General features: G+C 39.9%; 1 protein-coding gene across 1 annotated transcript in view; it reads right to left on the bottom strand.

The window, feature by feature from the left end:
* The window catches only part of Negr1 (neuronal growth regulator 1), a 697,487-nt gene that overhangs the window by 277,870 nt on the left and 392,539 nt on the right, over positions 1 to 27,078 (bottom strand). Inside the window, exon 3 of the mRNA XM_034500375.2 lies at positions 11,462 to 11,587. Within this exon, the coding sequence (XP_034356266.1) occupies positions 11,462 to 11,587 (126 nt within the window). The remainder of the gene's footprint in view (positions 1 to 11,461; positions 11,588 to 27,078) is intronic.

Below are 27,078 nucleotides of genomic sequence, written 5' to 3'. Positions count from 1 at the left end.
AATAGAAAAGTGTCCACCCAAGTCTTGCTTAGTGATCCGCTGAGTTTATTAGGGCCTCAGGTCCCTGAAAACTGGAGTTATCAAAAGTTGTAAAGCCACACTATGAACTGTGGGAACTGAACCAGGTCCTCTGTAAGGGTTCATGTCCACTGAACCCATACGTCCAGGCCCCTTCTCTATTCTCAGTAATGAGTGTGCTTTGCTCCCAACTTATCTCCCTGGGGTGTCTCTCTTTTTTATGTCTGAATATTTTGCCACCCAAGAATTTACTTTAAGAATTTTCAGACTGGTCAGCCTATCACATTTTAATACAGTAATCTGCTGGGCTACTTCAGAATATAGGTTTACATGTTAAGTAAGTAGAACTACTTGTATATCTCTAAATCAAAACAGTGCCCCAAATATATATCAGGCCTGCACTGAGTTACAAACAGAGATCTGAAAAAAATTATTTCAACTGTGTGATTAAAATCCATAATTATTTCTTATCATGCCAGGGAAGGAAAAGTGTAAAAAGATTTCATGAGATGCCTCCTCACAGAGGCTGTTGCTGTATGGTCTATCCTTCCCCTGTACTGGCTTTTTCCTTGTCCTGGGATTGAATTGAATTTCCTTCTCAGGCCAATCCTCTTAGACAACTTCTCATTTGAGAATTCTGGAGATGCATTGCACTAATACATCATCCAGATGACAATGTTATGGTGTTGTCTTGCAAAGATCCATCTTCAAAGGTTCAATCCAGACCAGTCAGATAAGCCCTGACACCAGATGGCATTCAAGCCTGCTGCAGGAAGAAGTGTTTAAAGACAGCAATGAGAGTAAGGGTAGGAACTAGAAAAGAGACTCCTTTCAATGGATCCTATGGTCCTCTGCACTACCAAGACCAGTTTTCAAGTCTTTAATGTGACTTGTTACTGGTTGGTAAATTGAAGGAGTCTTCTCTACAAAGTCCTGAGAATTGCAGTGAAATACAGCTGCAGTTACACACTCATGGCTACCCCTTACCATCCCCATTCAATCTACCCACTTACCCCCATTCCCACAAGATACCCACACTATCTGTATCCACCTTACTCTCCACTCCTATACTCACACTCATCTCCACATACCCACCCCACACTTACATATTTCTTCCCATACCTACAAACCCCCACATCTTCACACACATACATACATACACACACACACACACACACACACACACAGACACACACACACCAGGTTTAAGAAATCTAGAATTTTAAGTCATAGTATCTCAAGTAGGATTTACATACAAACATTCTATGCAGCCAGTGTTGTGTTTTGTCTTCCTTGGCTGGCCTGGTCTAATTAGTCTCTCTCTATTTTATAAAACATTTCATTTTGTTGGGAGACATTTCACCAATTTTGATCCTCTTGAGAAAAAAAATTCACTTTGTAACAATTGCAAAGAAAATGGGGAAAGCTGTTTTAATGGAAGAAAATGCTATCTCTAGCATCCCTGGATGTTTCAGCTGAAATCATGTTGAACGAGTGACCTAGTGTCAGATAATTTACAGATGGTGATGACACAGATTTGTGCTGTGCTCTTGCATTGACTTCTGCTTGTGGTGTCCATACCGTTTTGTCCATCCAGGCTGTGTCTAGGATGTTCAGAGATTTCTTTTGTCATTAATTTATAGACTTTTCTCCCACTTTTCTACAATACAGAATATAGATGGGAAAATATTGTCAATAAAAATGAAAACAAACCCAAAGTCCAAACAAACCAACCTCTGTGCCCCTCTTCCAGTCCATCATTTCCACTCTTTCTTTTTCTTTGTTCTCAAGTTATTGAACTCTGAATGATTAATTTAAACTTTTATTTCAGGAAGTCACTCTAGGCCTTGCCCAGTAAACATTCTGCCCTCTAATTTCTACTTAGAAAGACAAAATTCTGGATAGTACCTCACCAGCTTCTAAATGAAACTGCCACTTCACACTGATCTACTCTATCACAGAGAGCACAATATGTCATTGTCTTTATTGCCCCTCAAGCAGCTTTAAGGGAAAATGAAATATAAGAGAAGTGTTAACAATCAGAGTTAATATTAGAGATTCTTAGTTGTCTCTATTTATTTATGTTGCAATGGTAAAATATACCAACAAGCAGAAACTTAGAGAAAGAGGCAATTAGTTGCAGCTTACAATTCTAGGTGGAAATCTATCATGGTGGGGAAGTCAAGGCATAGACTTCAGATGGCTGCTCATATCTGTCTTCAGTCAATAGTAGAGTGAAATAAATTCATGCATGGTGGCTTGCTTGCTCGCTTGTGCTCAGCCTTATTTTTTGATTTCTCTACTTGAACACCTTTCAGGACTCCCTCCCTAGGGAATGGTGCTGCCCACAGTAGGGGTTGGTCTTCCTACACAAAGTAACACAACCACCCATGGACCAACCCAATAGAGACATTCATATATTGAGACACTCTCACCAAATGAGTCTAGGCTGTATCAGGTTGGCAAAACCAGTAAAATTTAACCAAGTTAATTCTCATTTAGACATACCTGCCTATGGCTTACACACACAATTACTAATGCATGTATTACAACATTAGACTAGTGGCAAGAAGACTAGAAAATGCTTAATTCTCTGCTGTAAATTTCCCATAATCTTGTTTTCCAATCTAGAACAGAGGGGAGACATCACTTCTGATGTCTCTTACTTTTTATTACCCTGTCTGTTTTTGATGTACACAAAATCAAGTTCCACAAGAAGAAAAGAAAAGAAAAAAAAAGAAAATGAAAGAACAGAAACAAATCTTTTGTAAGATGCTCAATGGGCTTGTTTTCTTATTTCCTGTGGATAAGCACTTTTCTCTGAGAATGGGGGATTATTTTTATATCAATTCATTGTATCATCAGGCCCATTGTTTGGTCTTATATATGTGTTAAAATACTAAAATTTTCTTGCTTTCTATATTCAAATAGCAGACATTAACAGTTCTGAATACAAATAACTACCAATAACCAGAGGGAAGTAGCAGAAACTTTGCACAGAGAGGAAGTTAAAATTATAAAGAAAGTCTCAGAACAAAGAGGTAATTCTAACTGCATCTATGAATTATTGGTGTGCAATGTTATGGTAAAAGTTTAACTTGGCATCATTATGCAGATTCATTCTTTATATAATTATCCATTATGCAAAGCCATTATGGAAATCCACAGAAGCCGCACATCCAGGGCTACTCCACAATGGAGCTGGAGCTGCAGCCTGCAGTCTGAAGGCAATCTGAAGATCTAGTGTAGTTGAATTATCGTCAGCATAAATTGTTAGTTTTACTGATTTTTTTCCTTTTCAACATCAAAGAGCAAAGTGCAGTGTCAGGATTGCAAACCTGAAATGGTGTTTGGACGATGGGCTGCAGCTTTCCAGAAGCACAGCACTCCATAAAGTGCAGAACTGCCCTGCATGGTGCATGTGCAGGACTCAAGAAACACTTATGCAAACTAGCACTTCTGGTTTGTATCTGTGGTGACTTGAAATAATTTCACAAATATTTTAAACAATAAATTCCCATCATATCTCTGTTTTTTCATGAATAACTTTCATTTTTAACAGTCTTTCTTTTTATCTGATAGCTAGTAATTAACACTTTATGTGCTTGGGGTTTATGTTGTATACATTTGGAAGCTGATGTGAGATAAACTCAGAATGATATTTCCTGTGCAAGTGTTCTCTGGGCTGGGAGTCAATAAACCTTTTCTTTCTTTGTTCTTTTTAAAGATTTTATTTATTTATTTATTTATTTATTTACAATGGGTGGATGTGTATTTCTTTGTGAGGGTGTTGGCTGCAGTATCCACAGAGGTCAGAGGTGCTGGATCACCTGGTAGCTGTGCTCTGCCTGACTCAGTGTTGGGAACAAAACTCAGAACCTCCTGAAGGACAGAGCAGGTCATTATGTGCTGAGCCATCCATCTCTCAGTCCAACAATCTTTTCCTAAAGGCTCAGACAGTGAAGTGCTCAGGCTTCCCCATCTTCTACACCACCTCAGCAGGCACAAGTAGTCACAGCCATCAGGAAAGGAATGAGCTACATCTTAACAGAAGGAAGGGAGCAGGGGACAGGATAAAAAATCCACCATCTCACACACACTGGTCTTCAATAATGCTTTATCCAGAAACTTCTCTCAAGAGTCCTTCAGCCTCTCCACTTACAAAACTCACCACAGTTTCACCTGATAGGTTTCTTTTTTTTTTTTAAATTTAAATTACCCTGTTCTTGAGCCAATAGCATCATTGGCAGAACACATTAATGATAACATAAGCTGTTCAAATTTTTGAAGTCCTCTATATCACTACAAAGGATTCCCATACATTTCCCCTAGGTTCTTCTTCTAAGTCTCTCTGAACAGTAAATAAGGATTGAAGTATTTTCATGAAACAGTGTCCTGTCCTAACTGAAGCTACACTTGAAGAATGAAGAGCAACATCACAATATTCTCAGACAAATAAGACTAAACAACTGACCCAGCAGCAGTCTTCCATACGAACATATCAATAAAGAACATTGGGAAAGATTAAAAATGTCAGTAAAATATTAAGTAAATTCAAAATGCTTCCCTTCTCTTGAGCTTTCAAAGTTTGATATGGAGTAAAAGCGAAAGTTTAGCAATGTTTTGATAGAGCAGGTTTTCATGGGCGGAGAGGAAATATCTGAAAGAAGCATATTTTAAGTCTGGCAACATAAGTGTATTGTGGGCTTTACTCTTGGCTGGCCAGCCACAGTGCATGAATTTTAGATTTGCAAACCAATTTATAGAGGGAGTACCAAAAAGACATACAGGAGACATAGCCATAAGGTACAAATCCAAGGAAGGAAGATAAAATAAAACAGAGGGGAAAAAAAGAGCTAAGAAACTGAGAAAAACCAACGTCAGATATAAGCTGTAACAAAGCAATCATTTATCTAAATGAGAGTTGTCTAAATTCACCAATCAAAATTCAATAAGCATCAGAGTGCTCTCAAATATAACTCATACTGGTTTAACTATTGGGATGGCTACTTTTATGTCAACTTGCCTCAACAGAAAATGCCAGCTGTATGATATTTTCTTAATCAGTGACTAAACAGTGAGGGGCCAGTCCATTGTGGGAGGGGCCATCCCTGGGCTGATAGTCCTGCATTCTACAAGAAAGCACGGGGAGCAAGCCCATGAGTACTACTCCCCTATATCTGTGCATCAGTTCCTGCTATGAGGTTCCTACCCTGTTTGAGTTCCTATCTTGACTTCCTTCAATGATGAACAATGATGTGGAAGCATAAGCCAAATAAAACTTTTCCTCCCCAAGTTGCTTTGGTCATGGTATTTCATCACAGCAATAGAAACCCAAACTAGGTCAACTATATGCTGTCGGCAAGAGACTCATTTAAAATACCATGTATAGACTGAAAATAAAACAAGAAAAAATAGACACAATTTTCATAGATTTATTTTATATGAAAAAAATGTAAATATTCTGTAATATGTGGTTAAAACCAAACCTGGAGGTCATGATTCAGCTGGAGAAGCTGCTGAGCATACTGTTAGCACCCTTTGCATGGATTATAGATCTGTACCACTACATATGTCTTTATGTGAGTTTAAGAAATTGCGACCTATATCCCTATGTTTGTACAGTAAGCATTTCAGTCAGTGACCCACCTCCCAGAACTCAAAGTAATTTTGAGTTTGCAATCTCATCTGGGTGAGGCTGTATGAATCATACCCAAGAGTCACCAATTAATTGGCTTCACAATTCTATGGAGATGAAGGGAAATTCTGTGTGGCCCAAACTGTACACACATTTCAGTAGCACATTGGCTATCAACCCTTCAGAATGCTTCCTTAAGTCATGACCTCTGTCTGCTGCTCTGAACTATCTCATTGGCTACTGTGAATCAGGTGCAAGGATTACCAATGTTTCCTTGGGTCATGACTTCTGTCTGCTGCTCTGAACTATCTCATTGGCTTCAGTCAACCAGGTGCAAGCATCACCAACAGTTTATATTTGAATCGTGAAGAAATTCATTTTTTTCCAGAGAAAACAGTGGTTCTCAAGCCCAATGTCAGTGAGATCACAGTGCATAGTCTTGAGCTTTGTGCTGCAGGTGCATGTCAAGATGCCTGAATTACTAGAAAATGTACAGAAACCTCATAGCTTGTATTGAAATTTTCAAGAAACCCTTGAAAACTCTCCAGGAGTTAAGGACTTAGCCAAAGACTGGAAGCAGTCACGTTCCACACAAGTCGACATCAAAGTGTCTACAGGGTTAGTAATTGCTTTTTCATATTTTCTTTGACTTCACATAACAGTTTTTCTGGTAATTCTGCAAATGTGTCACACACACACACACACACACACACACACACACACACACACACAGACACACACACACCCCTAGATCCTCTTTAGGGCTGTTCTATAAAATGAATAAAATGCTTGTCTCTGTTTTCTTTCATTTTTCTTCCCTAATCCTACCCATCCCTCTTTCCTCCTTTCTCTCCTTTCTCCTCTCTTTTCTCTCTCTCCCATTCTTCCTTCCTTCTTCATTCCTTTCTTCATTTCTTTTCTTTTCTTCTCTCTCTCTTCCTTTCTTTCTCCTTATTTTATTTTATTTTTTTTCTGAAGGAAAAAGTAAATGTTGGTTTGGGTTGCTTCCCCCCTTCTCTTCCTATCTCAAGCTCCTTGACTTCCAAACTCACTTAAGTCCTTCCTTACTCAATGCTCTTTTCATCCCTCGTCCTAAAGTAATTTACAATTCTGTGTTATACTCGGATTTCAGAGAAAGTCATCTAGACAGCTTGTCCTCTGATTACCATAGTAGATCAGTGGTGATCCATGTGTATTCTATCAGTTGGAGTTAAGTGGTTGATTCCAGAGTTTTTCCAGGACATATGCATCAACAGTACTTTGTGATGCCATGCTACACAGACATGCTCAGTATTAGGAGACCACATCTTATAAGGTCACAGACAGATTCACCCCTTACTAGTTAAGTTAAAAACAATTTAACATCTAAATGGTTAAACTGTAATGAATTATACACAAACATGAACATTTTTCAAAAAGTTGCTAACTACCAACAGAAACATTTTAATAAATAAATAAGAAACATGAGTTTCATGCTTTCAGCACACTATAGGGACTAACAGGCATAGGTATAAGGGTTGCTGTTGCTGGAGCTACAAATAAAACATCAGTTCTACCAGGAAAGGAGAGTACGGGTGACAAAGGATTCACAGTGATGTCATCCAGGAAGACCGACAGAAGACAACCATTGCCTGCTCTGTAGTGAACTCTATCTCTGCTGCTTATTGAAGTATGGGGTGAGTGAAGGAAGAAGGAAACCATAGAGTGCAGAAATCAAATAGCACCCTGATTAGGAAATTAAAATTAAAGTCACCAATGAGGGAGAGATAGATGTCATGTGCCTCTCAAAGGGACTCTGGAAAAACAGTACAATCTTGATAGTTTCTAATGACTGATGCTATCCCATAGCAAGGAGGAAACAGGATATAATTGTGAAGTACAAAATTCTGATTTTTTTTTTTAAAAAAGAACATTGTTGAAACTGTCAGAGCTCAAACAAAGCCCAAAGAATCTGCCTCCAAAGTAGAGGGTACTAACATTCACCTGGAACTAAAAACAGTGTGTAGTCCTGTCTCCTTCTGTGTTTGAGGAAAAATTTGCTCCAGAGCACAGCGCTGTACCAGGGTCAAAATACAGCCTGGGTTCAGTGACAGATGTAAGGTTCAGTGTTAAATTTCCTGGTGCTGAATAGCCTTGAAACTCACTATGTAGACAAAACTTGCTTTGATCTCATGGACATTGTCCTTCTTAAGCCTCCCAATTGCTGGAAATATAGGTATGCACTACCACATAAGTCTTGAAGTAAAGACCCTTGAGATTTTATAAATTATTTATAAACACACAGTGAAATATCTAAAGAAAACCAAGAAATGTTCTCAAATTATCATATGAAAAAATATACATGCCTTGACTTTGAGATAGTTCAGTCTGAGAGTTTTGAGTATATCTTGCTACAGAAATGATACAGGATCAGGCAAATTATGTTCGAATGTGGATTTTTCCCTAAGCTTAAAATATGTGTATACATTTTCATGAGGATGTACAGGGACAGATACAGGGCCACCATACTGCTGAGCTATGATGCTGGGTACACTAAGTGTGCCTGGATGTGTTCTTCCTATGATGTGTTCTTCCTATGATGGGTAGAACAGAATGTAAACCCCTCAGAGGTTCTAAGTTAGCATTTTGTCAACTTGACTCAAGCTAATTCATGTAATAAAAGGAAACACAGTTGAGGACAAATGCATTTCATGTGTATGAGGCATTGTCATTAATGATGACTAATATGGAAAGGCCCAGCCCACTGTGAGTGGTATACCCCTGAGCAGGGGTTCCTGGAGTATATAAGGGACTAGGCTAAGATGGGTTGCAATCCAATAAGCAGTGTTCTTCCATGTTTTCTGCTTCAGTTCCTGCCTCCACATTCCTGACTTGAGTTAATGACTTGACTTCCCTCAGATGGAATTGTGATCTAAATAAACCTCTTTCTCTCCAAGTTGCTTTTGGTCATGGTGCTCATCACAGTAAAATAAAGCCCATTAGGACATAGGCTAAGCAGCTTTCAGAGAAATAAACTATGGTTTAAGTGAATTAAGGAATTCATTGACCCACAATTTCAGTGAAGCTCACAGCAGATGGGGGTAGCATGAGGTAACAACCTCCTCTCCTTTCAGTGATGCTGGGGACATGACCATGTAAGGGCTTTACATGTCTGTAGATTAAGGAAGATCTAGGGTAAGCCAGCATCCTGGACTTGCAAGGAGCCTATCAAGTGATCATAGATGAGGCACAAGAAACTGGTCAAGAAAACAAAACAATTGCATGTTATCAGAACCCAGGCACGGCTTCTACTGAGAGCACTAAACCTCTTCAGGTACTGACAGCTATTTTCAGATATAGATTCTTCTGTTACACAGCAAAGGAGAATATCAGATAATGTGGGACATTGATGTTTTTCAGGTAAAAAAAGGAAACGGGTAAGTGAAATTCACGACGTTGCCTTCAAGTACAAAAATAAGAGTTAATAGAATTATCAGGCATGGTTTATGAGGCAGCATTTGAATGTAGACCCTCAACACATTATAATTTGAAATTTATGAAAATATTCTCAGAGTCCAGCTATTCATAGATAATTATTAATGTTTATGCTAATTTTACTCATTTTCTTGTTACAGCAGGATCGGAAAAATGAATCTGTGCAGCAGTTTAATTTATAAACCCAATCTGTCTTCCTTAAGCTTGTGATGCTATCTGTTATCTTTATTCTAATAACTTCAGTAACTGGCATTCTTGTTATTTAATTAAACTAAAATATATCTAAGCATATAAAAAAAGGCAAATGTGTGGGAAAGCAAGCACAGTGAAATGGGAGTGTTAAGTTCAAAATATTAATCTAAAATTATATGTAGATAGAAATTATGTGCTTCATTCTTACAAAAGTCACAGTACCATCAGATTTAATCCTCAGCGAGATGAGAATCATTCGTACATTTGAATATCACCTTATAATTCTCAAGGCACATTCGCGTGTATTATCTCATTCAAGTTCCATCATCCCTAGGATGGTTAGCTAGAAAAAGAGTGCTGGTTACCCTGAGAAGGGAGAAGTAAATATCAGACCTCTACTGCACAGTGCACAGTGTAGTGGCATTGTTATAGCTTGCCATTAGAAAATACAGAGAGAATGAATGCTGGGGTTCCTGTGATAAAAGCAGTGCCAGTGATTTGTTAGCTAGTTCTAACTGCTTGAGAGTGTATATGTATTCTTTGAGCCATCACATACCTGATAAATACACATGACTCTACCAAACTAAAAAAAAAAAAATAACTAGTGATTGTAGTCACCCAATTTTGAAAAGTAGGAAACACTTGAAGATAGCAGAGAGTCACTCAAGGACTGAATGAGCCCAAGAATAAGTATTTCAGCGTAGAAAACTGTATATCCAATGCCTGGTCTCAGTCTGTGTCACTTCTGGCCTCTAGACCACCTACCGTGAGTTTGACATTCACATATCAGTTTCACGATTTTTGTCAAAGCTCTGAAGAGTGGGGTGTTGGCAGTCAACAATACACTAAACTTCAGAACTATTACAGGAGCATAATGCAAACTGCATAAGTGTGTAATGCTGGTATATTGATTTTTTTCCCTCTCCCATTAATAGCAATACTTAGCATACAGTGTGGGTGAGTCTCATTAGACCCACTGCACAAATGAGGCAACTGGAAGACACTTAAGGATGAACGACATTAAATACAGCATTAGCAGATGAAGTAGGTGCTCCAAGTGTGATCTTTCTACACCTACATAAAACGTTCCTTTCTGACTTTATTAACTGCAGTCTCATTGTTCTATCCAGCTTTGTTGAAGATGTTCTCCCAAAAATAAAAGTAAAACAACTAAAATAAGATTTTATAATCTGAAAATGTGGTAGGATCCTAGACAATGAAATAATGATACCTTCATTTTCAAGAAATGCTTAAAGCTACAGAGTGAGAATTTTTATTTCTTTATTTTAATGTATTTACTTGGGGTGAGATGTCTGTGCAGGTGAGTGCACCACTGTGCACACTAAGCCTAGAGCACAAGTGTCTGTGCAGGTGCATGCACGAGTATACATACTAACCCAAAGGTGGACTTTGAGTCCTGTTCAATCACTGTCTCACTCATTCCCTTGACACAGGGTCTTTCATGAAACCCAAGGTCAGGCCAGGGATCTGCAAGTCCAGAGTTCCTCCTGTTCGTTCAGAATCATAAACTTCACATAAGCTGTAGCATTATGAATGCAAACACTAGCCTGTTTGTATGACGATTGTCACTAATTTGATAAAACGGACTTCAAGTCTTCTGAAAGATGTGTATAACAGAGTAGAAGCCATGAGTATCTAGAAACATGCCACAGATCTCATGTCACCAGTTATGTGATCAGATCCCTTGTTAGGAAAATTTAATTCTAATGCCCAAGTCTTTGATTATGCACAGCAGCTATAAATCACACCTAGCAATATAAAAATTGTATAATTTCATTCTCTCCTGATTACCCCAGCAGTTCATGCTGGCTATCAACATGTGAATGTGGTTGAATAAGTCCCTCACACATTTAAATGAACAGTTTATTCCCTCTATTAATAATTCCACCTGAACCATTTTTATTGATTTGTGATTTCCCAAAATGTTAAAATGAAAATAACCTTGTGTGGGAATCAACAGAGCTTGGTCTGTTCATTCCTTCTGTGTTTTGTTTTTTGTTTTGTTTTGTTTTGTTTTGTTTTGCCATGGTGTCTTTAGGTATAACCTCATGAAAAAGGAGGAAATTGAAAGGGCTCAGTCACTTTCATAGCCAGCAATTATGAAGGGTAAACACTCACCTGATGGGGAGATATGTCTCCAGGAAATGGTGGGCTCTGGCTTCCCAGTGGCCAAACAAGTAAGGGTGACATTGGTTCCTTCATTGATGGTCATGTCATTTGAGATGTCGTATATTTTCGGGGGAACTGAAAAGCAAAAACACTGTGATGAGACTCAGTACCTATAAGACTTTGTTGAAACACCCTTGAATATGGCAACTCCATGACATCCTAACAGGGAGGTTTGCTGATAGCCACTCTTCAGTTCTATGATCTTGTCTATGGTGAGCTCTGTAGAAACTGAGACCTCTGATAAGTTTTTGGTCCATTGGTTAGATTTGTATTGATAGGAAGTGCTTTATTATAGCATAATACTTAAAAACAAAGTTTCAATACCAACTATATTTGCACTGAGAGTAACTAGCATCATCCCCATGATGTGGGCTCTGCTTTGAAGATGGTTAATAGCAGGCTTATTGTGCCTGCCTGCTGACTTCTGCGCTTCATGGAACAGTGAGGATGAAAAGGAGGGTTGATTTAACATCACAGAGGTGTGTGCTGCTTCCGTTTCATGGGGATGGGCATGCTTGGGGTCACAGTTTGGGGAAGTAGTGGTGGCTTAGTAAAGACTGTGCTGTTAATAGGAAGAGCTCCCTGAAGCATATCACACCACTTCTCACCTACCTGCATGTGCTCTTGCACATGGTGGCTTTATAAGAACGATGGGGAAACACACTGGGAGCTTCTTGATGCATTAGACTTTGAAAGACAGTGACATTTCAGAGTCTTCACTGAGATAGAGAGGCAGAAACTGGATGGGTACTACATGGTCACAATTGGAAAGATGAAACAGCACAGGCTGAGAGGTCAGAAAGGAACCTGGCATCAGTGTCTGTGTTCTAATTGGCTGGAGCAATGCACATGTGTGATACTGGGGTCCAACTTTAGAAGTGTTCTCAAATATCAAGATTCTGGAAGTGATGTCATCACTCTGGCAATGATGTCATCCCTTGGGAAAATAATGTCATCCCTTTGAAAATGATGTCATCACTCTGACAATGATTTCACAAATTAGACAATGATATTTTCACTCTGACAATGGTGTCATCACTTTAATGATGTGCACAGCTGGCATGTGGCAGTCTATGCCTGACTTTTAAAACTTGCAGTATTTTGATGACACCAGCCAAATCTAAGTAAGAGGGAATTAGTCACTTTGACTGATGAAAAAACTGACCTTTCCTAAAGGATAGTTTGAATTATTCCATTGGTTTGTGTTTTTCAATATTATTTTAAAGTCCAGTAGCTAAACACTTTAACTTTATAAGTAGTTACCCATAATCTTTTACATTACCTTTGAATACTATTCATAGAACCGAAGCTCTAACACAAGAAAATCAAGCTGATTCATTATAAACATAAGGCATTGGTTCACACGACTGAGTAAGAGAATGTTTGCTGAGTACATACCATGTGACTGCATATAAATGATACCATTTAATTAGCATTTTAAATGCATTACCATCAAGTTCTTTACTTAGCTCTTCTCAGGCAAATAAAGACAACAATAGTCCTAAACAGAGTATTTCTTTTAGTTTAACCGAAATGGACCTTAACACTCTAGAAGAAGGATATAGAGACTTTTTGTGTCTATCTGATGAACAGGAGAGTTACTAAATAATAAAATTAAAACACTTAAAAAATATCATGTGGGGGGTCTTGAAGAAGATATTTCAACCTCTAAAGAGCTTGCTGTACAAGGTGCAAGTAGGAGGACGTGAGTTTGCACTACACACCCATGTGGAATGTCAGGCACAGTGAGGCTGTGTCTCTAACAGCAGTGCTGATGAGGAGAGAAGGGGCTCCCTGGGCTTTGCTCGCCAATGCAGCAATGCAGCTGAATTGTGAGAGGCTCTGAGTCACATATAAGGTGGAGAGGGAGGGAGAAGGTCACATGACATTAACCACTGGCCATCACGCACACGCACACACACACACACACACACACACACACGCATGCAGGCACACGCACACACACACACACACACACACACACACACACACACACACACAAGCAGGCACACACACACACACACCAGAGGGAGAGAGGGGAATACACACAAATATGTACATACACAAACAAGCACACATGTATAAAACACATACACAATATTAAATATGTATGGTGATTAGATTTAGGCGTAAGTCTGCTAAAGTGTGAGATCCTTGTATATAATATACTTACATATAGGCATAAAATGCCAATGTCTTGTATGAAAGATGTTAGTATTTATACAGAATTTTAGTCAACTACAGATACTTTCTTTTACAAAGTCAAATGTCTTAAATGACTCAATGTTGGGCATAGGTATGTAATAAAAATACTGCCATCATGTAAAAGTCATGCACTCTTATCCTTTACGGTGGTCCCTTTGTCAACCCATTGGAGCCTATCTATGTTCCTCTGCTCCTCAGGCGTTCAGCACCACAGTGAGTCCATAATAAGCTTTAGTATTTAAGAAAATGGGAAGTAACCCAGTATCCTAGACATTTGACTGGACATTTCACAGCAAAACTTTAGTGGTGAGGGGCACCATGAGCTTCAGAGATTGCGATCAGCTCCCAGTATGAGCTATAGAGAAGAAACATCTGGAAGTGGTACTAATAAGAAAAGGTTCTTTGACTGAGTCCCCCCCCCCCCAACCCCCAGGATGCATCAGAAACACAGGTGACATCCTTCTGCATTGTTGCTTGTGGATGTGAAAACATGTGAACCTTGCTAAATATTCAAGCTCACTGCACACTCACCTCTCCAGGCCTCCAGTTTCTACCAAGTACTGTGAAAAGAATCAATCTAGACCTATAGAAAATACCAGTAATTACAAAGATGATCTTTTCCCCAAAGACATTTCAAGGAGAGAACAGTGGGCAGGGGGACAGGGAATTAACTAAGAGATGCCTCTCTAGACCCACTTCAACACCTTTACTTGATGCTCGTTTTTAGAAATCAAGTCGCATAACCAGCTCACACACAGCCTGTAAGGGAGGACAATGTCCAACCCCATCCACAGACAGGGATGGGCGGAGAGTGGGTCAAACCGATGCAAGTCATCATAGTCGACTCTGAGAGAAAATTAAGATGTATACTGAGAAGGGTTCAGAGATTCACGGGAGCACCAGCCAAGGCTGTGGAAGGGGAAGAAGAGGGTAGGAATAAGCCCCTCTGAGGTACAGCATAGGACCTGACTCTGCCAGGAGCTTGTGTGTCTCAGTGATAGAGGCCTCAGGTGAGATGAATCTCAAGCATTCAGTGTTTGTATGTCACATAGTGAACTTAGAATTCTAAGTGTTTTCCTGGTACCACAAAAAGAGATTTAAAAAAAAAAAAAAAAAAAAAAAAAAAAAAAAAAAAAACCTTAGCATTCTGTATATGTGTTCTTTTCTGTTAGAATTTTATTTAATTTTGATTTCTGGTTCTTACTTATTTTAGAATATTATTATTCGTTCTCTGGGGATTTTACAGTGCATGTCCCCACGCTATCCATGTACCTAATTTAAATCCCCACAAGTAATTTCTTAAAAATTCACTTAGTCGATTAACAATTTTTTAATTAGATAAATCACTATAGGTTTTAAGAAGGATCTTGGCTTGTTATGCTATTGTTTGTGTATTTATGATCTGGAGCACAGAAATAAGGGCACAATTTATTCTTCTAAATGTGAACCAAGAAAGCACAGTGAACAAGGAGTGCGTGTGTGTGTGTGTGTGTGTGTGTGTGTGTGTGTGTGTATGTATGTATGTATGTATATGTATGTGTAGGGTATGTGTGTGTGTGTGTGTGTGTGTATGTATGTATGTGTAGGGAGGTGCATAACCATCGCTGAGCCATGTGGAGGTGAGAGGGAAACTTTTGGAAATTGGTTCTCTTCTTCCTACATGCATGACTGAAGTCATGCAAGGTCACCAGGCTGAGGCAAGTGTCTTTTTCCATCCCTCAGGCCCAGTGTTAATTATTTTTTAAACCCATTTAAATTAATCTAATCCATCTTTGTCACCATGTTGTTTGTGATCCTGAGACTCAGTTGCTCACATGCACCCCTCCTTCATCCACGCATTGGTCCTCAGACGAGTCACGTTTATGTGCATATCTGGATTTAGATTCTCTGAAGGTGATTTACTTCCCCTTGTTGGTTTCCTTTCAACAAAAGATGAGTCAGTCTGCCCTGCTGCCATCTGAGCCATCTGTCAGCATCCTTAGCAGGGCATTCGCTAGTAAAGAGATGCCCAACATGCATATCCCAACTGGGAGGTCACCTGCTTCACAGAGACATCTTGGGCGGTTTGTATTGGATTTGTGACTAGTTGAACGCTTTTACATCTAATATGCACATTTCTTATTTTCTCTCTCTCGGTTGTTTGATGCAGGGCCCTTTCTTCAAGACAATGTATGTTCAAGGTATACCATTCATCCTCATAGTCTCTCTTATGCCACTCCTAATGGCCTCCCCCAACAGCCCCCTCCCACTTCTACGTCCTTTTTGTGACTACTTGACTTTAACTAGGGTACTTACATAAACATGGTTATGCGGCTTCTTGATTGGACACAGACCTTTCACCTGTTCAGTCTGTACCCTGCCACCACCACCTTGTGTCTGCTAATACATGAATAAAATATTCATTCTCATTCTCTCTCTCTCTCTCTCTCAATGGCCAACCTTCATGGATTTAATGTAAATTTCCTCCACGAATTTATTGTGTGGTACGGAAACAGATCGCTGGTGATTTGAGAAACCCACACGAGGCAACTCATCTTTGCATGAGTAGAGAGCTTGAGGCTGACTTTACAAGCCTCCACAGATGCTTGCTAGGAGGAACAGATGAAACGTTTCGCTCTGATACAGGTTGTACGGCAAGTGAAGCTGAGGTGCACGTGATTCGGAAGACTCTCACTGAGTACAGGAGAGGGAGACTTTGAATGTGGGCATGTCCGGGGGACCTCTGGGTTCTCCCGGGTAATTCCGGGACCTCCGGGTTCTCCTGGGTAATTGCGGATAACTGGAGCAAAGCCAACGCCCCGTCATGCTCATGCTGTGAGGATCCACAAGGTCACAGATCTCCACACCACTTCACTGAAGGACGACGGCATCCTAAGTCAAAAAAACTACAGATTATCCAGAGGCACTGTCCCGCACTTGCAGCCACCACCCTATCTCTGATGTAAAACTGCTTCTGCTGTTAGCACCTTGACAAGCCAGGGCAGTATTTCACAGAAAACTTGCTTTGTCTACTGGTCCCCTTAGGACACTGGTTCTTTTCCATAGTCCTCAGTGTCCAGGTCCCAGTGTTCCTGCTGGAATTGTCTCAAAAGCACCTGCTCTCTTTTTCTAACGTATTCACCAGAACAAACAAATGATAAAAACACAAGTGAGTTTATTCAGTGACATGAATTACTGAGAGGACTTTTAAAAAAAAAAATTGGATACTGTATTTACATTTCAGATGTTGTTATCCTCTTTCCCCATTTCCCACCCCACCCAGAAACCCTCTTTCCCACCCCCCTCCTCTTACTTCTATGAGGGTGTGTCCCCAACCCTCCCACCTACTCCTACCTCCCCACCCTCAAATTCCCCCACACTGGGGCATCCAGCTTTCATGGGACCAAGGACCTCCTCTCTCACCTATGCCCGACAAGGCCATCCTCCCCTACATATACAGCTGGAGCCATGGGTCCCTCCATATGTGGTCCCAAGCTGGTGGTTTAGACCTTGGGAGCTCTGGTTGGTTGATATTGTTGCTTTCCCCATGGGGCCACAAACACTTTCAGCTCCTTCTGTCTTCTCCTGAGAGGACTTTTGAGCCACTGACACAATAGATTTCACCGAGTGCATGCTCTTGTCTACATGTTTCCACCCTTTTCAGATCCACACAGTGATGTCGGAACTTCAAAGCTTATGAGGTTAGGAGGCACCTCAGGAATCCTGCGGCCATGAGTGTGACGATGACCACTATAAGAGAGACTCTTTGTACTATTTACAGCTTTATGCTTTGAGAGGATGTCACCTATGAGGAATGGGCCCTTTCCACCACGTGTGTCAGCACCTTTGGCCTTGTGAGTATTGCAGAATATTTGATCACACTATGGATCCCAAGATTGTATTATTTACTGGAACAACTTGTTTCTAGTTGAGGTGTGGCTCAGCCCACACACATACATTTAATCCAAGTTTTTTTCTATTTATTTTGAACAGGATTAAATAAAGTCTACCATAGGTCAAGAGGTAGAGCAAGCAACCAGTTGACATTTAGTGAACATAGGGAAAAAACATAGAGACTAAGGAAGTCAGGAGGGCAGAGAGTCACACAGGAAGTAAAAGGGAGGGACATTCAGTTTGAGGATTTTTTTGAGATGGAATGGAGGAGACCCTTGGGAGGATGCTGGCTGTGGAGGAAGGTGAGCTGGGTCCTTTGTCTGTCTCTTTGAGCTAGCAGGCTTTCCCTCCAGCATCTGGCTCCTGAGTCTTCTTTGATAAAATTGGAAGATTTGGATTTTGTTAAAAACAACATTTGGGCCTCTAGAACATAAAGAAGTAAATTTCTGCCACTTACAAGTGACTCTTTGCTCTCTGTTGATGCCACTGGCATTCCTTTGTTTTCTTTTCTTTTTGTTTGCTTGTTTGTTTTTGTTTTTTTTTTTTTAATTTTGCAGAGCAGAAAATGAAGCCTAGAGTAGAATTGTCTTTACTCATCTGAACCTGGAAAAGCATTGGCATCTATGATGAATATCTGTGTATTGTCCATGTGTATAGCAAGCCAATATTCCTTCAACTTTTCTGTGGACATTTCCTATGGAACCTCTACCCACAAGAGAAGAGCTTATTATAATTCTGAGAACATGGAGAGGATACTATTATCATTCTACATTCTGTGGACTTTTTAAGCATCGGATCCCTTTAAATGCATTCCTCCACATGGGTTCCCCTGCTCAATTCCTGTTATACCTTTTTTCACCCAAACAGAGATGTAGCCGGACCATGGTGACACACATTGATTTCAGCTGAATGGGATGCCGTCTTTTAGGTAGTACTATATGTGCTAGCTACAGACTATTGTTACGCTTTGTTTTGTTTTTGGAGCTCTGCAAAAGTAGAGTAAAATTTTTGGCTTTGGGCTGGAGAGATAGCTGCATGGGTACAATTTGCTGTGTGGGCATCAGACATGAGTTTGGATCCTTAGCACTCATATAAAAAGAGCATAGTGGCATGAGATTCTATTTTCAGAGATGGGACAGAATGATGGATCGTAGGGAGCTTTCTTTCCAGCAAGTCTACTAAATCAGTAGGTCCAGTGAGGTGTAGGTTCAAGTCAGAGACCTGTCTCAAAAAAAACAAAAACAAAAACAAACAAACAAAAAAACAACCAGCTAAACTGACACAACAATGGCCTGTGAACGCAGAAGACCCTGGCATTTGCCCGTGCCATCCACATATGCACAACAATGTGTATCTGTGCACACAGGCCTGCAGCACATTCATACTCCCACACAAGAGCACACATATCACCTTCATTGTTCTTTTTCTTGAACAGTGTAGAGGCTGTTAGTTCAAGTAAACTATTTTTTCTGAAGCTTTTCCAAACCACTTGAGTCAACAAGCTAGACAGAACCATATATCTTGGGAGAATTGGATTTTTCTTTTCACTCCTGTATCTGGCGATGGCTGGCAGTATCAAAAGAACATTCCTCTTTCCACAGGGCTGGCACCTTCTTTTTCTCTTGGCCAATCTCCAGAAGGCACAAGCTCATCTCTGCTTCACTGTAAACCCCCAGGGAAGGTTCTGTTCTCAAACTAATGGCATGGATTGCTTCATGATTTTTCTCCCTAAATGTACTTGTGGGTGCTTGATGGCTTCATGGTCCATACCTAACTAGCAACACAGCTCTCTTAGCGACAGACTGTAACTGACTTTATAGTTTATGGCATTGCAGAGGTGTGTGTGACTTTTTCCTCATCCTGTCACTCAGAGAGCGTGAAAAGAAGAAGAAAAAAAAAAAAAAAACACCAGAGCATAAGTTATAGATGTAAGCTTGCCAGATTCATGAATTGCCTACTGATGGAATATGCCAGAACAACTTAGGGTCTAAAGAACATGTTTGACAGAAATACATCTTCCTCTTCTAGCTCCAACTTTGAACCATGTTGAAAACTTCAGTATTTTTCCTCACCTAAAAGCAGTACCAAATTATTTCCCAACCTATTGTGTTCTCAAGGATGGCAGCTATTAAATAGGATACAATCTCAATTACCTATTAACACTCAGCTGGTCACCTATCCACGCACTCAGGGGATAGTTCCCAAGTACCTGCTTCATCAGAAAGGTAGATTCAATCCATAACATTGGTAATTATAATACTTAGTCAAAACATTTTTTGCAAAAAACATTTTGCAAAATGTTTTTGGATTATAACATTACAGGTTTTTTTTTTTCATTGAAGGTGAGAATAGGCTTCTGTGCTGATATTTGACCACAATTTTGAAATAGATGAAATGGGAGTAGAATGAGACAGTTAAAATAATATTTTCTTCTAAGCAGGTAATGAAGAGGAAAGGTCTAATGAGCTTTTCCTAATCCTGGGTGGTAGGAGCTCTAAGCAGAGAGATCTCAGAAGAGTGGATATGTGGTCACTATAATGAGTGTTGTTGTCTCCTTAGAATTTGACTCCTGCCACAGCTACTTTGTCCACAATCTAGAAGAGAGGAGCCTTGCATTTATTTTTAAATGTTAAGAGCAGCAAGGTATATGAGGAGGGGAGCCCCAGTGAGGTCACTTGGGAAGCTTTTCCCATTAGGTTATTTCCTTTGCAGAAGCCCAGAGACAGGCTTTCTGAAGCAGAAAGTACAAGTGGACACTGGGGAGGGTTGTGCCTCATGCATCATGGAGTGGTGGGTAAATTCAACATGGGCTTCATTTCCTCTTCTCTTTACTTGACAGTTTAACTCGGGGGCTGTGAATCCTTGGAATAAGAACACAAAGACTCTTTCAAGTTTAAGTCTTATTTGCTTATTGAAAATGTTCTCATGTTATGGCTTTTCAGTGATGAAGGGAAACAAACAGGCTTATGAGAAAGCTGAGTACACAGAAAAATTAAGTGTGGCTGAAGAATTGATATAGCACTTTGTCCTTAGAGAAGATTGGTAATGGTTAACTAGCAGTTCTTATATTTTGTTGGAATGCAGCAGATTTCTTATTTGCTTTAAAACATTGAAAAAGTAAAATGCAACATTGTTGTACCCATCTGAGTGGAAATGTAATTTTGCTATTTTGTTTCATTTGGGCTTTAGGATCAAAGCTGCTGGTCCCTGCAGGGAATGTTTGCATACTGGAGTTCAGATCCCTGATGCACCTCAGGCTGGCATCAGCTTTAGCTTCTTGGGTGTTCACACATAAATGCAGGACTGGATCTGTAGCAGTAGTAGCAGCAGCAAGGCCAGGTCACACTAGGCAAAGCTGTTGTCAAAGGCTCAGAGACAGCCTGTGGGTGTGGGCTGCCACTGAGGCTGGATTGCTCCAGAACCAATTCTATGTCTCCAAACCTGCTGAGATGGCATCATTTTATTAAGAATTGATAATGAGCATTTTCCTGGAAACCATTTGGCGATATATTTTAAGAACTTTAAAAAGCTGACCCGGTAGCTATGATGTTTCCCTTTCCAGGAATTTCGATGAAGAAATGAAGGTGCCTGCTTTCAATACAGTTACTCTTCCCATAAGCCTGCTGGCTAGCATTGGAGCAGAGCCACAGGAGTGCCCTCTGGAACAGCTGAGACTTTTCTCACCTTATCTCTGGTGCTTGGAGTAAACCATTTTCCTAAACCAGGGGAAACAGCACATCTGTGTGAAACTAGAACCCGCATGCCTGCTTTGCAAATGTCTCCCACACCAGAAAGTATGCTCTAGACTTTTTAAGACCCAAGGGTCCTAGTGCACCTTTGGAGCTGTAGGGTACTTAGGCACCACCTGTCTTGGTTTCACAGAGAACACTCACTATGGTCCACTGGGTTCACTGTGAGTTTTCCTCACAGCCCAGGGCTCTGTAGCTGTTTTATTTATTTGTTATCAGATTTTATGTCTAAAAGCTGTTGTGGTGTTCTTATCCCTGCAAAGTAAATGTACAATTTCAGCATCCTTAGAAAAATAATGTCTTCTTTGAAGCAAGCTTATTTCTTTGTTCTTTGTAAATAATATTTATTATCCTAATTATGAAGATGATACCAATTTGCCAAAATTAATGGATGAAAAATATGTAAGGAATAAGAAGAAAAATATAGATGGTAGCATCTGAAATGCACGTAAAATAAATAAAATAAAGCACTGCTGCACTGTCATGGGGAATCATTATTATCAGCTTAATGTATTTTACTTAGGTACTTTTAGGCATGCATTTTTACATAGATCCCAACATTTCCATGTGGTCCAAAAAGCTCATTCAGGATGAAGCTCTGGATAAAAATAAATAATGTCTCCACAGACTGTGTCATTTTCAAAGTAAGCTGGGGTGGGGTTGGGTGGGTACTGAAAATGTCTGCCTTGGCTTGCTGCCTTTCTTATTGGCAATGTGCCTGACAGAAGATACCTACAGCAAGGTAAGGCTGGGTGTCTGGAGGGGTTTGTGCCACTGAACAGAATTCTCAACATTCAAGCTCCACTCTTCCTACCCACTGGAAGGTCATGTGTTCCTATTATCCCTCCCCTAAGGTCAGGCTCCACCCCTCCCCACACTGCTTGCTTTGAATTTGGTTTGCAGCTGGCTGCTTCTAACAGGAGAGCTGGAAGCTGGGGAACTCTCAAACTGGGCCATAAAGTAATGACATTTATTTCATTAATAAATGTCCTCTTCTCCAATAACACTCACTCCTGGAGGCTTGAGATACTGTGTAGTTAGTTTGACCATACAGGAGCTACCCTACTAGAGACAGCACATGGAGATACCACATGTCAATGCCCATGTTGAGATTATGAGATACCTTGGGATACTCTTGGTATCCCAAGATACCAAGCTTACCACTTACTGAATCCTAATTGGCCAACTCAGCCTGATGAGACTATATAGATAGTGGGTCCAAATAGCTGAAAGTATAGTCTTGCCAGCAGGAAAAACTGTCCTAGCTGTTTGTTCCCAGCCAATCTTGGCATGGTTTTCTGAATATTAATAAAAGTTAGAAGGTATATTGTTTAAATTTACAGCTTATAAGATGACCAAAGAGAAGTGTTGTCTTTAAATATAGACAATAGAGAATGGACTCCAGAAATAGATGCTCGAAGGTAGCTTGGTCAAAACTGCTCACTCATAATTAAGAATGCAAATATTTGGAGTGGAGCAGGCACACAGCAGATGTCTGTCACAGTGCAGAGTTCATCTGTAGACTAAGTTATAGGTCCCTAGAGAAGAAGGCTGCTCCATAGAACAGCCAACATGGATGGTACCATTCTGAAGATGAAAGTCTAACTAGGTTCTCCAGATTAGTTTTTATTGTCAACTTAACACAACTTCCATCACCTGGTGAGACTGAACCTCAGTTAGGAATGCTCTTCATCAGATTGGCCTGAAGGCATGTCTGTTATGTAAGTATAAGGAGTTAGTCCACTGTGGGTGGTACCATACTTAGGCAGCTAGTCCTGAACAGGGTAAGAGATCGTGAGCTTATTAATAAGCCTGAGAGCAAGTGAAAAACAACATTTTCCCAGGAATTCTGCTTCCTTTAAGCTCCTGCTTAAGTGCCTACCTTGACTTCCCTCTGTGACAGGTTGTGACCTGAGGTGTCACTCTGATAAACCTTTCCTCCCAAGTTGCTTTTGATCAGAGTATTTCATCACAGCAAATCAGGGCACTCTGTGCTCTCCAGATTGTATACTTGGTGCTGAACGAACCTCTTCACAGTGTCTGAAGGATTAGCCTGTCATCAACTCAAACTGCACCTTCAAGGATATTAGGAGAACTTTCCCCCAGTCTTCACACCCTAGAAGATTCCACAACACAGAATCTCCTAGTCTCTAGGAATAAACAGTGGCTGTAGGTTTATGTGTAGAACGTCTTTACCCTATATGGCTGTGTGCCCTATATGGTCTAGTCACAGCTGGCAAGTCAAAGTCTTCCATCTTAAACTCATGGAGATTTTCACCAGCCTTTAGCTGGGAAAGACCCAAGGACCCATGTCTACAGCACATCACTTGGCTTCTTCTAAAATCAACACTTTATCGCACTTCATACATGTGTCTGCTGTACCTGTCGGGGAGTGTGTGACTAGATCTCTGGAGTGACTGGACTCACTAAGGAAGTTGTCTAAGGAAGTGTTACAAGAATGCAGTTTATTCAGAAATATGAGTGATAAAACCATGACTCTAGTTAATTTTCTGCGTCTAAAAATAATTATTCATGTACCGTTTTAATAGTCTTCTTTTTTATCTCCTTTTCACAAAGATAATGAGGTGTATTTTTTCTTATGTTACGTCCAACTGTTATCAAGCAACTATATGCCAGGAGATAGCAGTGCTGATGGCTAAATGCATAGATTCTCTATGAAATTGGGTTAGGAGGTAATTTTCCATGCTCCTAGCCCCTAGGTCATTAGCCACAGTGGCCTAAGTGCATTTTCTTATAATTCAATATCAAAGAAATTGCTTTTCTGGCATTAACTGTATTATATTCAAAATTGTATAAATTATTGAAATACTATGCCTCTGCCAAGATATAAGACAGTTCACATGAAAAAAAGTTGAGTTTTAAATTATTCATTGGGTAAAAGTCAGTCTCTTGACAGAAATTATTTTATACAGGGGCTTGCTTCTGAGACTCCCATTTAAAGACAAGTCCTACAACTGAAAGCTTCTGAGACCAATAATTTCCTTAGCCTTAAACAGGAGTCTTGTGTTGTTGACTCCTTGGTTACCTTGTGTGGGTGCAGTGTGACACAGATCGTCTTATGTCTTCAAGCTCTCCTGGGAGCACTTTCCTTGATTATAAAATACTCTGATATCTTCACTGTAAGTTATGCTCCAATGCAGTCAAGGATATTTCCAGAAATATTGAAATTTGGTGACTCAACTTTAGTATTTGACTGGAATACGTACAGTTCAGCTACATAGTTAGGCCTATCTAATTAATGAATTAAATATGTACACACAAATCCATGCTTAGCATATATCTGTCAACACCCACGTGTGTATTAGTGACATAGATGAACACTTAGTATATTGGAGTTGGTGTGTGTCCATCGGTCTCCCTAGTGAAGTGTTGTATAGGAGATACTTTAATCATAAGAGGTATAATCTCAAAAGGGCTCTCTCCTCAAGACTGTATCATATTCATTTGGGTTGAAAATTTTCATTTATCCTTTACTATGCACTGGGGATTGTGCTAGATGTTAGTGATTTCAAATTTAATAACACAGAGTTGCTATTTTCTGGCAGGATACATACTGTGGGAGGAAACAAACACAGAAATAGATTAAAATATAATTATCTCAAGATTTGTGAGAGAAAGGTTTGAGAGCTATGCCCCTATTAATGAAATTTCATCCAGACTATGTAGAGATGCAGGTACAGAGATGGTGGAGAGACACAAGGCCATTTTCAGAATAAGATTTTGAAACCATCTAAATAGAGAAGTGGCTCATCAAGTGGAGTGACCTGATTGCAGGTAGTTCTAGCAATTCAGTGACTTCTAAGGTATCATTATGGCCTGTCACACTTAAACATATTTCTTTTCATACCATATGACTGACTATAGAATTATACCCCCTTCAAAAGAAAAGAATAGTTTTTTCTCTTTCTGCTTGTCTGTAGTAAAGCAGATCAACATAAAAACCACCGTGTGTTAATCTCTGATCACTTAGTACAGAGTAAATACCAAGTGTTGATGGGAAATATTGCCATTATTTCTAAATGGTCGTTATTTGAGGAATTGGTCCTCAGTCACCCACTAGTATGGAAGCCTCTCCCATTTATTCACTACATTCTAAAACACAGAAGATTTCAACAATTTTTCCCTTCTGAATTAAAAATGTCCCATGAGTGAGGACTTCCAGGGCACCTGAGACACTTGGGTTTTCCTTCATTTCTCCAAGGTGCTAAATGTAGAATGTGCTTTCCTACTTCACCTGAAAAGTACTATGTTTTTTTCCTCTCTAGATCTTAACGTGAAGTTCAAAGGAAGATGAAACTCTGGCTGCATAACAGCACCTCCAATATACTGAGGCTTATATTCCAGTCTCCTTATTGATAAACTTGAAACAGACAAGCTAAATGTTCTTTATTTCTTGACAATTGATATCTAAGTATATTTCACTATAACTGTTTTATTTTTATCTGCACCCTGATCTCATAAGTGTTCATCAACAGCCTTCCACATCAGGCACTCTGGTGAGGAGGCAGGAAGGTGGGAACCACATGATTTTAGGGTTGAAGTTTCATATTAGAAGAGTGCCAAAGAGTATTTCAAAATAACCCAGTTTATCTTTAGTGGTGGGTTATTACTTAGTGGATAAATGGGATGCTGTAAAGACACACAGAGTGTATCTGATATCAGGGGCATAGGGCAGCTGTTGCTGGTGTTCAGATGTGGATCATGTAGCAAGTAGAATCATTTCTGACTTTTAAAAAACACTATAAGCAGCACTGGCAGTGGGTGTTTCTTGGTGGTTAGGAAGTCTTAGAGACATTTCAGGGTAACTGCGGGTGGTCTTGTCTTTTGCTCAGTTGTAACCAGTGTGTATGAATCTATTGGAAACAGATTAACAGGATGACACCAGGGGATTGGGCTCACTACAAGAAGACAATAACATGTTGTATAGTTAGAGGCCATTCTCAATGGTCAATGGTTCAGAGTCAATGAGTTGCAGGGCACCTATGAAGGAGTAGGGTAATGACAGAAAACAAAAAAGGTTCAAGGGTGATAAAGTCATGGGTTAGCCTATAGGCTTGTTCTCTGCTGACCTGGTGGACATAATGGAGGTGGATGGTATTCTGGAGACTATTTAATGAGGATGTAGACTTCCTGTGATCAAAGGAGCTTCAGACATTATGGGAGATTATACGTAAGCAGAGGAGGGATTGCTAGATGCTTCCATGAGCAATGATCGTGAAGTTTTCTACTGTGAGGGCCTGGATTCTGCTTTACTCTCTGGATGTGGTGAAGGAAATCGGAATGTGTCAAAGGCATACTGCAGGGCCAGGGTAATGAAGTGACTGAGGATATTCTGAGAGAGACGGAGACACGAGCCATAGAAAGAGGCAGAGTGGTGGTGAGCCAGAAGAGGAAACAATAAAAAAAATTAACAAGATGAACAGACCTAGATAGAGCAGTGGAATATTGAGAGACAATGAGAAGGATAATGGAGAAAGAGGGGGACGAGGTACCCCTCACCGGCCCCAGGATTTCCTGGCAGGTTCTGTCCCGCTGAAGTTTTCCCATTGCACTGACATAGGCTTGTAGTTCTTTCTTCACCAACAGAACAATGAATGCAGTTGACCCTTGCATCTGGAAGCTAATGCTTGAATTTTTAGGAATTCACATTTTAAGCACAGGTGTTATTAAACATCAAAGCAAATTATATGTGTATATGATATATATATATATATATAT

Source organism: Arvicanthis niloticus, chromosome 4, assembly GCF_011762505.2.
Source record: "Arvicanthis niloticus isolate mArvNil1 chromosome 4, mArvNil1.pat.X, whole genome shotgun sequence".
Taxonomy (NCBI): domain Eukaryota; kingdom Metazoa; phylum Chordata; class Mammalia; order Rodentia; family Muridae; genus Arvicanthis; species Arvicanthis niloticus.
Note: the sequence above shows the minus strand (reverse complement) of the source record. Positions and strands in the feature narration are given on the sequence as shown.